General features: G+C 40.1%; 1 protein-coding gene across 3 annotated transcripts in view; it reads left to right on the top strand.

The window, feature by feature from the left end:
* LOC133553595 (netrin receptor UNC5C-like) overlaps nt 1-17,406 on the top strand; it is a 581,431-nt gene that overhangs the window by 547,279 nt on the left and 16,746 nt on the right. For all 3 annotated transcript variants that reach the window (XM_061901982.1, XM_061901975.1, XM_061901992.1), the window contains 2 exons: nt 1,398-1,566; nt 9,628-9,861. In XM_061901982.1, the coding sequence (XP_061757966.1) occupies nt 1,398-1,566; nt 9,628-9,861 (403 nt within the window). The remainder of the gene's footprint in view (nt 1-1,397; nt 1,567-9,627; nt 9,862-17,406) is intronic.

Raw genomic sequence — 17,406 nt, 5'->3', positions numbered from 1 at the left:
GCTTGGATAGGGTCTAGCACCCTCCACGACCCCAAATAGGATAAGCAGTAGAAAACGGATGGATGAATGTTGAAATTTGTTCCATTTTTTTTTTTTTAACTATGGCCTTATTTGTTGCAGTTTGCCTGACACATGAAACGTGAATTTGGGGTGCACTATCCACTTTAACGGCCTTATAACAATTTTCCTCGTGCGTCAATAAAGTGTGTCTAAGTAGGGTTAAATGTTTTAAAATGTGTTTTTAAAACCTTTCCCAATCACTATGGATTGGACTCTTAACTATTAAGTTAGATCCACTATGGACTTAACTCTCACAGTATTATGTTATATCTACTATGGATTGGACTGTCTCACCATTATGTTAGACCCACTATGGACTGGGCTCTCACTAGTATGTTGGATCCACTATGGACTGGACTCTCACTATTAAGTTAGATCTACTATGGACTGAAATCTCACACTTTAATGTTAAAATACTAACCAAATGTTTACCTTATCCAGGTAAACATCTGCTCAGTATTATACCATAAAAGTGTTTGATTTTGAGGCATTAAAAGCCACAAAATGCAAAGGGTCCATTAGGCCCACAAACGCTGGCTGAGTAAGAACTATATAAACGTTGCACGGAAAAATTTCTCTGCCAGTTTCTGCATCCCACAGGGATTCTTCTTTTGTGTTTCTGCACCAGCGGTTCCCACACAAGGTTGCAACATTGTTTGGCAACAATGTCTGCTCTCATTTTCTCGCACATTTCACCCTATAGTCAGATTCATTCTGAAGTGATTTTTACGCATTGGCCCAAAAAACATGTTTAGTGAAAAGTAAACACCTTTAACATCTAATTTGAACGTATTTTTTTGGGTTTGTTTTTAAATGGTCCTCAGTAGTCACGTACAAATGTGTGTGAATTATGCAAAATTAAATTTAAATTTAAATTTGGACCCTATGAACCACATTAACTATTTTTCCCCAGGGTCCCAAGTAAGTATGAACAGCACATTACTTCATCAATCCAGAGATTTAAAGACGTGTATGAGCTAACTGGGCAGTGGCCATTTTACCCCTTTTTTGTGTGTGTGGTACACAGAACATCATTTTCTACACTTCTATTAGCCCCGGGTCCAGTGGACCTAGGCATCCTATATGTAATAGAAATGTGTAGGGGGGGTGTATGGTGTGTTGTCATTAAATATGTATTCTGATGTATGTTCTTCACAGAAAATGAGCCAAAGTCAGTGAGTTTCCGTTTGAAAAATTAATTAATTGTATCATTTTTCTTTTAATAAAAAATGAAAACGGGTTCCATAGACCCGAACACCACCAAGGGTAAAAAAAGGCTGCAATACTCAAACGTAAAAGAAGTGTCTCGGCTTCATGTCCTTATCTGTCTTCCGCAGACCCCCGGTGGAGGATGTCCAGACTGCGCTGAGTCCGGTGGTGAGCTGCGGACCTCCAGGAGCTCTGCTGACCCGACCTGTGATCCTCACCATCCACCATTGTGCTGACAACGTGCAGGAGGACTGGCTCATCCAGTTGAAGAATCAGCTGGCCATGGGCGAGTGGGAGGTAAAACTTGAGTTACCAAATATATTTGACATTTCAACAAGTATTTCATGGAAAGTGACATTTACAGTTGGGATCAAAATGATTCAACCCCCCACACAATTTTGGTGTTTTAGCAAGTTGGACATTTATTCCGTATTTTGTTTATAGTTATATCAAATAAAGATGTGTCAAATAGACAAATGCAACTTAAATTGTAACACTGTATTTTACAAAGTACCAAAAAAGGAAATTTTTCTTAATATCTCATTGACAAAATTATTCAACCCCCTAGTTACATGCATCTTTAGTACTTAGTAGAACACCCTTTGGCAGTAATTACATCCTTCAAACGTGATACATAACCGGACACAAGCTTCTTGCAACGATCTACAGGTATTTTAGCCCATTCTTCTTGGGCAAAGGCCTCCAGTTCATTCATATCCTTGGGCTTGCGTGCTGCAACTGCCTTCTTCAAGTCCCACCACAGGTTTTCTATAGGATTTAGGTCTGGCGACTGTGAAGGCCACTCCAGAGTCTTCCAGCCCTTCTTCTGCAACTACTCTGATGTTGATTTGGAGGCATGCTTGGGATCGTTGTCCTGTTGGAAGGTCCAACGTCTCCCAAGCCTCAGCTTCGTCACTGACTTCATGACATTTGGAGCTAATATATCCTGGTAGGAAATAGAATTCATAATGCCTTGAACGCGCTGGAGATTCCTGGTACCTGAGGCAGATAAACAGCCCCAGAGCATGATTGACCCCCCACCATGCTTAACAGTAGGCAAGGTGTTCTTCTCCTTGTAAGCTTCATTTTTTCTCCTCCAGACATAACGTTGATTCATAGGCCCAAAGAGATCCACTTTTGTCTTATCACTCCATAGAACAGTTTCCCAAAACCTTTGGGGTTTGTCCAGATGATTTTTCGCATACTGGAGTCTATTTTCTTGTGCCTGGTAGTCAGAAGTGGGGTGCGCCTGGGAGTTCTTGCATGGAGGCCTTCATCTCGTAGTGCGCGCCTTATTGTCTGGGACAAAACCTGCGTTCCCCCTTCTGCTACGTCCTGTTGTAGTCACCACTGTACGCTTCAAATACCGGACAGCAGTTGCACACAGCATCCTCTTTCTACCACGCCCAGGTGGTGTTTCCACTGTGCCTCTAGCTTTAAACTTGCGAATTATTCTCCCAACTGTGTCTCTTGGAATGTGTAATGTCTTTGCTATTTTCTTATATCCATATATTTTCTTATGAAGAGAAATTACCTCCTCTCTTGACTTTGACCACTCCCTGGACTTCACCATGTTGCAAATACACCATTGACCATCTACAAGAAGCTGAGCGTCAGTCTTTTTCAATCAGTTTAATTGTTGCTGGTTATGGTTCTAATCACATCTACAGGTGTTTACAACACCTGCTTGAAAAGACCTTATTCAAATACTGTTCTTAAGACTTATGATCTTCAAGGGGTTGAATAATTTTGTCAATGAGATATTAAGAGAAGTGACACTGTTTGGTATGTTACAAAATATAATGTTGTAATTCAAGTTTCATTTGTCTATTTAATGCATTTGTATTTGATATGACTATAAACACAACACGAAATAAATGTCCAACTTGCTAAAACACCAAAATTGTGTGGGGGTTGAATAATTTTGATCACAACTGTACCAACTTTACCACGAGCTTGCACAACAATCATGCTAATGGCGCTTGTAACCGCTTGTGTGTTGGCCTGCCTTGCTCATTGGGGGTAAATTGGCCACAGCGTAATGGACCTCCTTTTGTGTGCTTGTGAAGTTTTGGAACATGTTCCTAAGATGATTGATTGATTGACACAGTAGAACTGCCTGTAAGGTTGGGTCGATAAACACATAATCGATATCAATGAAAAATGTGTTTGATAAAATGTTATATATATATATATATATATATATATATATATATATATATATATATATATATATATATATATATATATATATATATATATATATATATATATATATATATATATATATATATATATATATATATATATATATATATATATATATATATATATATATATATATATATATATATATATATATATATATATATATATATATATATATATGGGTTTGGTGGTTGTGGGGGTGTATATTGTAGCGTCCCGGAAGAGTTAGTGCTGCAAGGGGTTTTGGGTATTTGTTCTGTTGTGTTTATGTTGTGTTACGGTGCGGATTGTTCTCTCGGAATGTGTTTGTCATTCTTGTTCGGTGTGGGTTCACGGTGTGGTGCATATTTGTAACAGTGTTAAAGCTGTTTATATGGCCACCCTGAGTGTGACCTGTATGGCTATTGACCAAGTATGCGTGGCATTCACCTGTGTGTGTATAAACCGCATATATTACGTGAAAGGGCCGGCACGCTTTCTGTATGGAGGAAAAGCGGACGTGACGACACGTTGTAGAGAATGCTAAAGGCAGTGCCTTCAAGGCACGCCCCCAATATTGTTGCCCGGGTGGAAATCGGGAGTAATTTGGAAGAATTGTTGCCCCAGGAGATTTTGGGGAGGGGCAGTGAACTTCAGGAGTCTCCTGGGAAAATCGGGAGGGTTGGCAAGTATGAGTATAAGCGGTGAATATGGTGTTAATAATAATACCGGCGGGCCAGCTCTAATCTTAATTTGATATTGCCTCAAGGGCTAAATTAATTTACAAACACGGCGGGCCAATATTGGCACCCATGATGTATAGCAAAGCCTCCCACAGTCGACATGTTTACAACACCTGCACACACGACTAAGGTATGCATAAACATGCACACACACAATCCCCACCGCTACAAAACATCTGCGATGCAGGTTGGAGAAGGAAAAATAAAGACAGACAAGAAAGGAAAGAGAATTTTCTCTAAAAAAAAAAAAAGGGAAATAATCAAGTGCCTACAGGCTAAGAAGACAGGCAGGAGGTAGGAGACTCCTATCAGCAGCAATTTGTTATGCTCCTGTCGTCCTCCTCCTCCTCCTCTCTCATCTTTCCTGTGTCTCCTTGCATGAAGTCTCTACCTCAGCGATCTTAAGTGTGTGTGTGTGTGTGTGTGTGTGTGTGTGTGCATCTATTTGTACGTGTGTGTACGCTTGTGAGCGTGTGTGTGTGCTTCTGAGTGATAAGGCTGTCTTGCAGCATCACTGTGTCTACAAGGCCCCCGTATGCTGTCTTCTGTTACTTATCACAGCTCAACACAATGTCTCTGCACAATTAGCTATGCATGCGTGGGTGTGTGTGTTATGGCATTGCTTACTTAATGGGGACATTTCTCTGTTTACACATTCACCTTTAGGGAACTTCTGACGGTATGGGGACCAAAAAACAGGTCCCCTAAAGGGAAACCTTTTAAAATAATGGTCAGATCCATTCTGAAGATGCCTAAGGGATTTGTTTAAGCTTTGTTTACTGGTTAGTTTGAGTGTGAGATTTGCGTTAACCTTTAAGTGGTGAAACTTCCTATAAGAGGACAGCTGTAGTGCTGTATTCTGAGGATCATGTCATATTTAATATTTATTTTTTTTAAATGGTCCTCAGTCACGTACAAATGTGTGTGAATCATGCAAAATTATTTTAATTTGGTCCCCATGAACCAAATTAAGTCTTTTTCCCCAGGGTCCCCAGTATGTATGAACAGCACATTACTTCATCAATCCAGAGATTTAAAGACGTGTATGAGCTAACTGGGCAGTGGCCATTTTACCTCATTTTCTTATGCCTCCACAACCTGTAAAAAGCGTGGTCCCCACAAGACATGATCAAAAACGTGGTCTCCATTCCAAATGATAACCTGTGTGTGTGTGTGTGTGTGTGTGTGTGTGTGTGTGTGTGTGTGTGTGTGTGTGTGTGTGTGTGTGTGTGTGTGTGTGTTCTGGCAATGCTTACTTAATGGGGACATCACTCTGTTTACACAGTCACCTTTAGGGAACTTTCGACGGTATGGGGACCAAAAAACAGGGAAACATTTTTAAATGATAGTCAGATCCATTCTGAAGATGCCTAATGCAGAGATTTAAAGGTGTGTAGAAAGGGTGGTCCCCACAAGATCAAAAACTTGGTCTTCATTCCAAATGATAACAAGTGTGTGTGTGTGTGTGTGTGTGTGTGTGTGTCGGTGTAGGTGTAAGTCTAGGTGTGTTTGTGTCTGTCAGTAGCAAGGTTTGTGTAAAGAAAGGAATATCATCAGGAAGTCGATTTGTTTCTCTCCCTCCTCTTGTTGCAGGAAAATGTTCATTTCCCATTTAGAAAAAAAAAAGTTAGAGCAATAGGGTGCAGCCACGGAGGCAGGGGTGGGAGCTAATTAAATTCTGCAGGCATCAGGCGGACCCAGCCACACTTGTGATTACAACTAATAACACATTCATGCCATGTTTGCTCTCCTCGCCGCTCGTATTGATTCAGCTCATCTGAGGGAGAACTCGGCACCGACTGTTTCAAAACTCAATATATGTATTGCGTGTGTTTGTGTGTGTGTGTGTGTGTGTGTGTGTGTGTGTGTGTGTGCATGCTTCACACTGAAGCGTGGATAGGACTGATGGATACGAACGGGTGAGCATGTGTAGAGATTTGCTATTGGATTTTCAATAAGTCACAGCAAGTGATTGTATGGTAACAAGCAGCACAACGGGTCAGCCAATGTGTACATTATACTTCAATACCATATGGACGCCTTTCTAATTGATTAACAACAACAAAAATGCTTGTAGACGACCACAAAGGACCCCCGACTTACATATTTTGAATTACTCTCATGTAGTGTTGTCCCGATACTGATATTTTGGTACCTGGACCGGTTATTTCGATACTTTTCGGTACTTTTTGATACTTTTCTAAATAAAGGAGACCACAAAAATGGCATTATTGGCTTTATTTTAAGAAAAAATCTTAGGGTACATTAAACATATGTTTCTTATTGCAAGTTTGTCCTTATATAAAATAGTGAACATACAAGACAACTTGTCTTTTAGTAGTAAGTGTCATGATCCGTGGTCCGGATCATGTTTTTGTATGTTACTGTTTTTGTGCACCCTTGTTTGTTTTAGTTACCATGGCGACCTATTAGTTTCACCTGCCTCTGGTGTTCGGGACACGCACCTGCTCTAATCAAGATACCATTGTCTTTGCTAGTCAGTCGTCCTGGCGTCATTGCCTGTTTCATGCGATACCATAGTTCATGCTGCTCGTTTACTTGTCCAATCCAGAGTTTACAGTATGCTAGTTGTTCGATTCATGCCGTGTCCACAAAAGTGTTAGTTGTTTCATGCCACAGTCCATGTTAAGTGTTTAGTTTCTTTGTTTCCTGCGTTAAGTTTTTTTGTTCGTTAGCTTCTCGTGTGAACGGCACGCTTTTCTTTTGTTTGGTTCTCGTCTTTGTGATGTGTAGGATTAATTGAGAAAATAAATATGTTTCTCACAGTAAGCTGTGACCCCCCTGTAATGACAGTAAGTAAGCAAACAAAGGTGCTTAATTTAGTCTGCTGACGTATGCAGTAACATATTGTGTCATTTTCCATTCTATTATTTTGTCAAAATTATTAAGGACAAGCTGTTAAAATGGATTATTAATCTACTTTTGCGAGGTTTGTTCCCCCGGGATGCAAACGGACCATTTCGGACAGGACGTGCAGGTAGGAACATGATTTATTCTCCGAAACTCAAGGAAGTACCAAAAACCAAAAACAAGCCGAAGCAACAACATGCCGATCGCACTGGAAGCTAAGGCTACCACTTAACATACAGTAAACAAGAAGACAACGATTACTCACGTAGCAGGTTGTGTGTAGCAAACAAAGAAGCCAGGTCGACTGACCGGCAAAGGCAGGCTTAAATAATGCCTCCGATTAGTGCTTGTGGAACAGGTGAACATCCCGAACACCAATCAGAGCCAGGTGAAAAATAATGAGCAACCATGGTAACTAAAACAAACTCAAGGGTGCACAAAACAGGGACTGAGGGAGTCCAAAACTAACCGAAAATACCAAAGCATGATACGGGCCACAGATCATGACAACTTGTTCATTTACAGTTAATATCTGCTTACTTTCTCATTTAACGTGTTCTATCTACACTTCTGTTAAAATGTAATAATCACTTATTCTTCTCTTGTTTGGATACTTTACATTAGTTTTGGATGATATCACAAATTTGGGTATCGTTCCTATACCAAGTCGTTATAGGATCATACATTGGTCATATTCAAAGTCCTCATGTTTCCAGGACATATTTCCTGAGTTTATAAATATGATATACATTCTTAAAAAAGGAAAGAAAATGTTGACATATTCATTTTAGTATCGACTAGATATGTTCCTGTACTTGGTATCATTCCAGTGAATGTCATGTGTAGATCCACCAATGGCGTTCGTTTACAACATGCCGCCGGTGATCTCCGCTGTGTTTTGAAGTATGTTTAGCTATGGGAGTCTGGTGGTGGGGGTTGCCGGACTGGTACTCCTCACAGGCGGTATAGTACCGAATATGATTCATTAGTATCAGGGTAATATACTAATACCGGTATACCGTACAACCCTACTCTCATACATACACTTTATGTATGCATGCAGTCAGCACAGTGCCACCTCGATTCACGAAGTTAATTGGTTCTTAAACATTGTTAGTAAAGTAAAAAGTTTATCTAGTGAAGGAGAGTCACCAATAAGAACCAATGTAAATATGAATGAATAAATGGTTCTAGCCTCGACAAAAGTCCATATTTAAGTAAAAAACTGCACACTTCGAAGACACTATAATGTGTAACTATAATGTGTGTGTGTGTGTGTGTGTGTGTGTGTGTGTGTGTGTGTGTGTGTGTGTGTGTGTGTATATATATATATATATATATATATATATATATACACACACACACACATACACAGTAGGGCTGTCAAACTATTAAAATATTTAATTGCGATAATCGCATTGTTCATAGTTAACTCAAAATGATTTGTGATTAATCGCAGATATACATCATTTTACATCATTGATAAGTGTACTGCAGACAGATACAACTACAACCCTAGCCCCCACCACATCCCACCTCCCCGGATTGTAAATAATCAAATGTATATAATTGTCCTTATGCTTTCTGAGCTCACTATGTTCACCGCTCGCTGTATGTATCCTACCATGTCAGACCTACACTGTTTACATTGTCCATTTCTCAGATGATGTAATTGTTGCTGACTGAAGTGCTGATATCACCCGAACCTAACCCACCCCCCGGATTGTAAATAATGTAGATAATTCAATGTATTTACTCCGATGATTAACTTGTGTGATGACTGTATTATGCTGATAGTATATATTTGTACCATGGATTGATTAACGTGGACCCCGACTTAAACAAGTTAAAAAAAACTTATTTGGGTGTTACTATTTAGTGGTCAATTGTACGGAATATGTACTGTACTTTGCAATCTATTAATGAACGTTTCAATCAATCAATCAAAAAGTGTGTGATTGGTTTGAGAAAGTGTCTTGACATGTTTTGTTGTCGGATCGACTTTTTGCAATTAAAAAAGGCTCCTTTGGACTTCCTGCCGAACCGTCTTTCATTTCTGTTGAGCTTTTATGACGTCTTACTTACGAAATCAGTCACAGTAAGAATCTAAATGTTATGTTGTCACTGCACCTTAACCATAATCTAAACACAGAAGTGAAGCACCACCCACCTCTGAAAGATGCACGCAGCAGGCGTTTGCTGCAGGGATGTTGCCTCTTCTCACAGCGAAAAATTAGTAATTTTTTGTCGGGAGAACAACTTGCCGTTCTTTTAAACCTGATATTTCCATAAGGTAACCTTTCTTTTGAATTGAATTGACTTGTAATTTCTAACAGTTTTATCAAACACCTACTGAAAGTTTTGGATTTGTCTATGGATTTTTTAGTACACACATTTAAGGGACTGACTGGTTGAAAAACAATCTGAATTCAATAACAAAAACATCAATCAAAACAGCCATTGATTGAGTTTCTTAATCTCTGCAATGTGTTTTAACAAGGAACATATGTATTAAGCTGAAAAAAAGGCAAATATACATTTGAAATGCGTTCTACAGGATGTGGTGGTGGTGGGAGAGGAGAACTTCACCACTCCTTGCTACATTCAGATGGACTCCGAAGCATGTCACATCCTCACTGAGACGCTGGGCACGTACTGCCTGGTGGGCCAGTCTGTGGGCAAGGCAGCCGCCAAGAGGCTCAAACTGGCCGTCTTTGGACCAGTGTCCTGCACCACGCTGGACTACCACATCAGGATCTACTGTCTGGATGACACGCAGGACGCACTCAAGGTAAAATACACACAACATTCGTTACACGTGCAAAAAAGTAAATTGGGATTGAGAAGTTGTCATTCACAAAGATACTGTAACTTCAGTGACATATGTTAGGTTCAAACAATGACAACATCTATTAAACAAGACAAGAAGCAAAGAATCAAACAAATACAGAATTCAATTTGGCTCAGTGAGGAGAAACGTGTACATCTGTACCCCTGTACAGTGTCAATACGCTCTGCCAAAAGATTGTATACCTCCCTTTTATTTGGACCTTCCCTGACCACATGGCAACAGCTGCTTCCAAAGGGACGGGGTCATAAACAGCCATCGCCTTTGATTGCAAAGGTTCATGAAAGAGTTCAAAAAGAGGTTCGTTAAAGAGTTCAAAAAGAGGTTTGTAAAAGAGTTCAAAAAAGCGGCGCCTGGAGGGGAGTCAGGCCCTGCTTCCTCTCGGCTTTGTAGTTCTTGGGTCACGAAAATATATTTCTGTTGATTACAATACATGAAAGAAACAGGACACCTTCATGTTGCTTTCCATCCTACACAGTGGAGTTTTACAAGCCTTCTTCTTGGTAGGTTCAAAGACATTGTTTTACTCCTCGCTGGGAACTCATTGAAACACAAACTTTTGTGATAACTTAGATACAATTATTCTAACATCTTTCATAGAACAATACTGGAGGACATTAATGCTGTTCTACTGGGCGGAGTACTTCCTGTTTCATGTAGGGTGGTGTTTACATTTGACAAAAGTTGGACATTCCAGACCAAAAACAAGGTTGCAGAGTCACTGCAAATCAATGCTGAATTATGAGATGCACTTAAAGAGAAGACATTTCAAGATAAAGTACAGTATTGGTCAAATGTTGGCCACTAATATAATACCGAAATAAGTCAAGCTCAAATGTATGCTTCCTTTCATGCCCTCAAGAAGAAAATAGGAGGTGATGGCACTGTGGGGCTCTAATGAATTTACTATGACTGATAACATTTTTTTTAATAGCCATTTTACCACAGCACAGGTGGCATCTGTAAAGCTAAAGTTTACGGTTGGACTTCAAAGTAAACAACTAGAACAAACATGAGCCAAAAAGATGGGGAAACTAATTTGATGTTTGCTGCTAATTTAATGTACAGTGTATATGACAAATGTATCAAATATTTGTTATGATTATTTATTTTATTTTAGTTTATTTTTATTTTTTTTAAACATTTGTTAATTGGGTTTTAGACATATATAGTCTACAAGAATGGCCAAAAATGCAACACATGTCATTATTCCACCCAACTAGTAAAAAAAAAAAAAAATCTAATGAAGGAATCTAATAAATAACAAATTATAGATATAGGACGTCCAACAAGCACACCAAAGGCTCATTAACCACCCACCTTTCAATTGTGTTGCAATCAAGGTTCATTTGGAAATCAGTCTATCCTACATACAAACCCCGTTTCCATATGAGTTGGGAAATTGTGTTAGATGTAAATATGAACGGAATACAATGATTTGCAAATCATTTTCAACCCATATTCAGTTGAATGCACTACAAAGACAAGATATTTGATTTTAAAACTCATAAATGTTTTGTTTTTTTGCAAACAATAATTAACTTAGAATTTCATGGCTGCAACACGTGCCAAAGTAGTTGGGAAAGGGCATGTTCACCACTGTGTTACATCACTTTTCTTTTAACAACACTCAATAAACGTTTGGGAACTGATGAAACTAATTGTTGAAGCTTTGAAAGTGTAATTTCTTTCCCATTCTTGTTTTATGTAGAGCTTTAGTCGTTCAACAGTCCGGGGTCTACGCTGTTGTATTTTACACTTCATAATGCGCCATACATTTTCGATGGGAGACAGGTCTGGACTGCAGGCGGGCCAAGAAAGTACCCGCACTCTTTTTTTACGAAGCTACGCTGTTGTAACACGTGCTGAATGTGGCTTGGCATTGTCTTGCTGAAATAAGCAGGGGCTTCCATGAAAAAGACGGCGCTTAGATGGCAGGATATGTTGTTCCAAAACCTGTATGTACCTTTCAGCATTATTGGTTCCTTCACAGATGTGTAAGTTACCCATGCCTTGGGCACGAATGCACAGATGCTGGCTTTTGAATTTTGCTTCGATAACAGTCTGGATGGTTCGCTTCCCCTTTGGTCCGGATGACACAATGTCGAATATTTCCAAAAGCAATTTGAAATGTGGACTTGTCAGACCAAAGAACGCTTTTCCACTTTGTATCAGTCCATCTTAGATGATCTCGGGCCCAGAGAAGCCGGCGGCATTTCTGGATGTTGTTGATAAATGACTTTCGCTTTGCATAGTACAGCTTTAACTTGCACTTTCAGATGTAGCTACAGACGGTATACAGTGACAGTGGTTTTCTCTAGTGTCCCTGAGCCCATGTGGTTATTTCCTTTAGAGGTTGATGTCGTTTTTTGATACAGTGCCGTCTGAGGGATCGAAGGTCACGGTCATTCAATGTTGGTTCCCGGCCATGCCGCTTACGTGGAGTGATTTCTCCAGATTCCCTGAACCTTTTGATGATATTATGGACCGTAGATGTTGAAATCCCTAAATTTCTTGCAATTGCACTTAGAGAAACGTTGTTCTTAAACTGTTTGACTATTTGCACACATAGTTGTGGACAAAGGGGTGTACCTCGCCCCATCCTTTTTTGTGAAAACATTTTTTGGGAAGCTATTTTTATACCTAATCATGGCACCCACCTCTTACCAATTAGCCTTCACACCTGTGGGATGTTCCAAATAAGCGTTTGATGAGCATTCCTCAACTTTATCAGTCTTTATTGCCACCTTTCCATCAAATTCTAAAGTTAATGATTTTTTGCAAAAAACAAAAAAAACCTTTATCAGTTTGAACATCAAATATGTTGTCTTTGTAGCATAGTCAACTGAATATGGGTTGAAAAGGATTTGCAAATCATTGTATTCCGTTTTATATTTACATCTAACACAATTCCCCAACTCATATGGAAACAGGGTTTGTATTTCAGAAAGACCCCTCACAGTTCTTGAAACTTTGCAGAGCACCCATTTAATGTCAGCCTTTTTTTTTTTTTTTTTTACTATATTAAAAAGATATAATAAATTAATTCAAACAATATATATTATACATCATATATGATAAAATAATACAAATAGTATTATTACATAAAATATAGCTATTAGTTATATTGTTATCAAATCACGAGTAAATAAATTGAGTAAGGCCTTCCCAGTATATTAGCTGTTCTTGTACTGTATTATTATTGTATTATTACCTACCAAATCAGCTCTAAATTATATTATAAGGTCAATTGTAAGACACCGGTAAATGCTGACAAAAAACAAAATTATGTTTGTAATCAGAGCGGCTAGTAGTCAAAACATTTCTTTAAAAAAACAGTAGTAGTAACAAAAGTACTTCGGTGTCAGCCATGTTTTTTGTTGTTGTTGACATTAGACTAAAAGCAAGCCTGAAGTGGAATATTATTACCCTGCAGTATGTCATGCAGAAAAATAAGAATAAATATATTGTGGAAGTTGTTCCCTACCCGTTGCACGGATATCACGTCACAGGATCCAGGGGCGCCGTTTACCAGAGTTTCAATCAACATGCGATGCCAAGAACAATCTTTTCAGTACAATCTCCAGTTTTTCTCACCGCTCACTGTCAAAGACAACAGATGATTAGATCACCACGTACCACATGTGAAATCTAATCACCTGCCAGCTGTGTCTCGCCGTCCCGCACATGCCCCGCCCCTAGTCGATGGTGCTCCTCCCTCAACACCATTGACGGAGGCGGTGACCTTTGCTCCTGCAGCGCGCTGATCACACTCTCCCTCCACCTATATGTCAAAACAAGGCAATTAAAATACAATGGTGTGCAAAAATATTCAAAAACTTGCCCTAAACTGAAAAAAATGAAGTCTTATTCAATAAAATGACCTCAATGTAGCCATGTTTCTTGACACCTGCATGATAATATGCTGGGGTGTTAAGGTCTTGGTAAAGTGGGGGTGACCCCAGGATACAGAGACGGGAGACAGGGTGGAATTACAAAAATGAAAGCATTTAATTAGACAAAAAGGGATAAATAAGGGCGATGAGGCAGAAACGCACACCATTAAATCTGGACAAAAAAAGGTTTGTCAGCGGTCGGCAGGAGAAAGGGCCAGGGCACACTGAGCAGGGCAAGAGTCCAATAAAAGTTTTCCTTTTTACTTCAGGGGGACTAGGAGATAAACACACAGGGGGTTAGGGAATTCAGGACAAAGGAGCGAAAACATCCCAGGTCCGGTGAAGCAGGTGCATGCACGACAGGAGTACTGGAGACGATAACCAGTGAGGCCAAATACCGGTGTGCTAATTGCGAGCAGGTGTGCCTCAAGGTCCGCCCCTCGCCGAGGACGAATCACTAAAAGCACAGGTGCAGACAAAGGAGAAGGAAGGAAAACACTAAAAACACAACACTGGGGAACTTTCTGCATTTTTAGAAATGCTTAATACCGTATTTCCTTGAATTGCCGCCGTGACGCTAATTTATTCAAAACCTCTTCTCACTCTGGCGTTTACCAAAGGCATGCGGTAAAGGCAAGCATGCGCTAATTATTTTAAAACCTCTTCTCACTCCGGCGCTTACCAGAGGCATGTGGTAAATTTAGGCCTGCGCTTATAAATTTGCGTGTGATGTAAGAATACAATCATGAAAAGAACATTTAATAAAAAAAAACGTTATTATGGTCTTACTTTTACTCATAAATGAAGTCCATCCGCAGCTCCTTCTGATCAAAAGCATCGATAACGTGTTTCTAGAAGTCTCCTTTATCTTTATTAAGTTTTAAAAGTCTCTCTGTCTCCATGGAGATCTTCCTTTATTACCTCCTGCTTCGATTGAAAGTCCAGTTTAGAAAACGGTTTTATTTTAGATATGTAATCCTCCATGTTAAAAGTGCAAGTGAGAGGAAAAAATATTCGATCGCTGCTCACTCTTGCTGCTCTTTGTCACTTCTTCTGCAGCCGAGTAGTCGCAAGAAGGACCACTAGTGTCCTCGACCACCAGGAGGCGAGAGTCAATGAATGACTCATATTCGACACACGCAGCTATGGTATATTAATAAAACATAGCTGCTTACTGTTCTTTTTAGCATATTCAATAGCTTGGACCTTAAGTCCTACTGAATGACTCTTAATCTTCTTCCCTTTATGCGATTTCAAATTATTGAAATCAGCCTCCTCCATTTTGAAAATGATGACAGGTGAAGTGTCACTCGTGACGTGACGAGTTTGACCCAGCGGAAATTCTTGGCATATGCTAGTTATTTGGCAAAACGAGTTTGACCCGGCGGAAATTCTAGACATGCGCTAATAAAAATTATATTTCGCAAAACGAGTTTGACCCGGCAGTAATTCTAGGCAGGCGCATACTATATACCTGGCAGCAATTCAATAAAATACAGTAACAGTCAAATCTGCCTATATTGCTCATCGTCAGGACCTAATACAGCAAGTTCTCAATGTTGTTTTAATGTCTTGCGCCTGCTGGGCATGAAGACAGACTGCACCCTCTATTTTGCTCGTGTAAAAGACCCAAGCTTAGTCGATCATCTCTGCACGTGTACCTCTACCAGATCAGACCCCGTGTAAACACATGAAGTAGCAAAGTGGTGTATTCTCAAGAAGCGTGCTTGCAGCTTTACCGTGGTCGACTCCTTTGAAGTCCAACATATTAAAGGTTTGGAGTGTTGCTGGCGATAAACAAAACAGGGCGAAGAAATGTCAAATGAACTGACGCTTTAGGAGATTAAACATATTCAAAGCACCGGAGGGAGCATCTGATACGGGGAGAGCTTAACGCTGCTAATTTATGCATGAAGTGATGAAGTCGAGTTTGAGCGCACACACGTTCATAAACACACACATTCGTGCTGGTTGGAATGTTATATGTTTTACTTTGTGTGTTTTAAACGGACAGGCTGAAGATTAAAAAAAATCGAGATGTAGCGCAATAATGTTCATTACCTGCTCAGTGGCCTTGCGGTTGGACTGGAAGGTTGTGAGTTCAAACCCCGGCCGAGTCATACCTAAGACTATACAAACTGGACCCTGGTTGGCACTCAGCATCCAGGGTTGGAATCGGGGGTTCCATCCATCCATCCGTTTTCTATTGCTTGTCCCTTTTGGGGTTACGGGGGGGACCTGGAGCTGCATTTGGGCGGTAGGCGTGGTACACCCTGGACAAGTCGCCACCTCATCGCAGATAGCCAGACAACATTCACACTCACAGTCATACCAAAGACTACAAAAATGGGACCCGCTACCTCCCTGCTTAGCACTCAGCATCAAAGGTTGGAATTGGGGGTTAAATCACCAAAAATGATTCCCGGGCGCGGCACCGCTGCTGCTCACCGCTCCCCTCACCTCCCAGGGGGTAAACAAGGGGATGGGTCAAATGCAGAAGACAAATTTCTCCACACCTAGTGTGTGTGTGTGACAATCATTGATACTTTAACTTTAACTTAACATTCACACACTCGGACCAATCAACCTATCCCCAGGTGCATGGTTAAATTACCAAAATGATTCCTGAGCGCGGCCACAGCTGCTGCTCACCGCTCCCCTCATCTCCCATAGATGGGTCAAATGCAGAGGATAATGTCACCACACCTGACCTGACGTATGTGTGACTATTGTTGGGACTTTAACTTTATTACATTATTGTTAACTAAAGTTTTATGATAAAAGGAACAAATAAATTGGCAATTTGCGTGCAGGTGTACTTAATGATGTGACCAGTGATTACAGATGTGGTTATGAAATGTCCCTCTAGCGCCGTGTAAAGCTGCATTAGTAAAGTTATTATTGTTGCATGAAGTCAGCAGCACTGTCGTCCAAATTTACGCAAGTCAATAAATAGTGTATTAAAAAAAGGAACTGTCTTGGTAGAAGTGCTGGCTGTCCAGAGTCGGGACCCGGGGTGAACCGCTCGTCTGTGCATCGGTTGGGGACATCTCTGCGATGCTGACCCGTTCTGGATGGTCTCCTGCTGGCCTCACTATGGACTGGACTAGTACTATTATGTTAGATCCACTATGGACTGGACTCTCACTATTATGTTAGATCCTCTATGGACTGGACTCTCACTATTATGTTAGATCCGCTATGGGCTGGACTCACAGTATTATGTTAAATCCAATATGGACTGGACTTTTACTATAATGTTAGATCCACTATGGACTGGACTCTCACTATTATGTTAGATCCACTATAAACTGGACTCTCACTATTATGGTAGATCCACTATGGACTGGACTCTCACTATTATGTTAGATCCACTATGGACTGGACTCTCACACTATTATGTTAGATCCACTATAGACTGGACTCTCACTATTATGTTAGAGCCACTATGGACTGGACTCTCACAATATTACATTAGATCCACTATGGACTGGACTCTCACTATTATGTTAGATCCACTATGGACTGGACTCTTACTATTATGTTAGATCCACTATGGAATGCACTCTTACTATTATGTTAAATCCACTAT

The sequence above is a fragment of the Nerophis ophidion genome, linkage group LG01 (assembly GCF_033978795.1).
Source record: "Nerophis ophidion isolate RoL-2023_Sa linkage group LG01, RoL_Noph_v1.0, whole genome shotgun sequence".
Lineage (NCBI taxonomy): Eukaryota > Metazoa > Chordata > Actinopteri > Syngnathiformes > Syngnathidae > Nerophis > Nerophis ophidion.
This window is presented reverse-complemented; position numbering and strand designations above follow the sequence as displayed.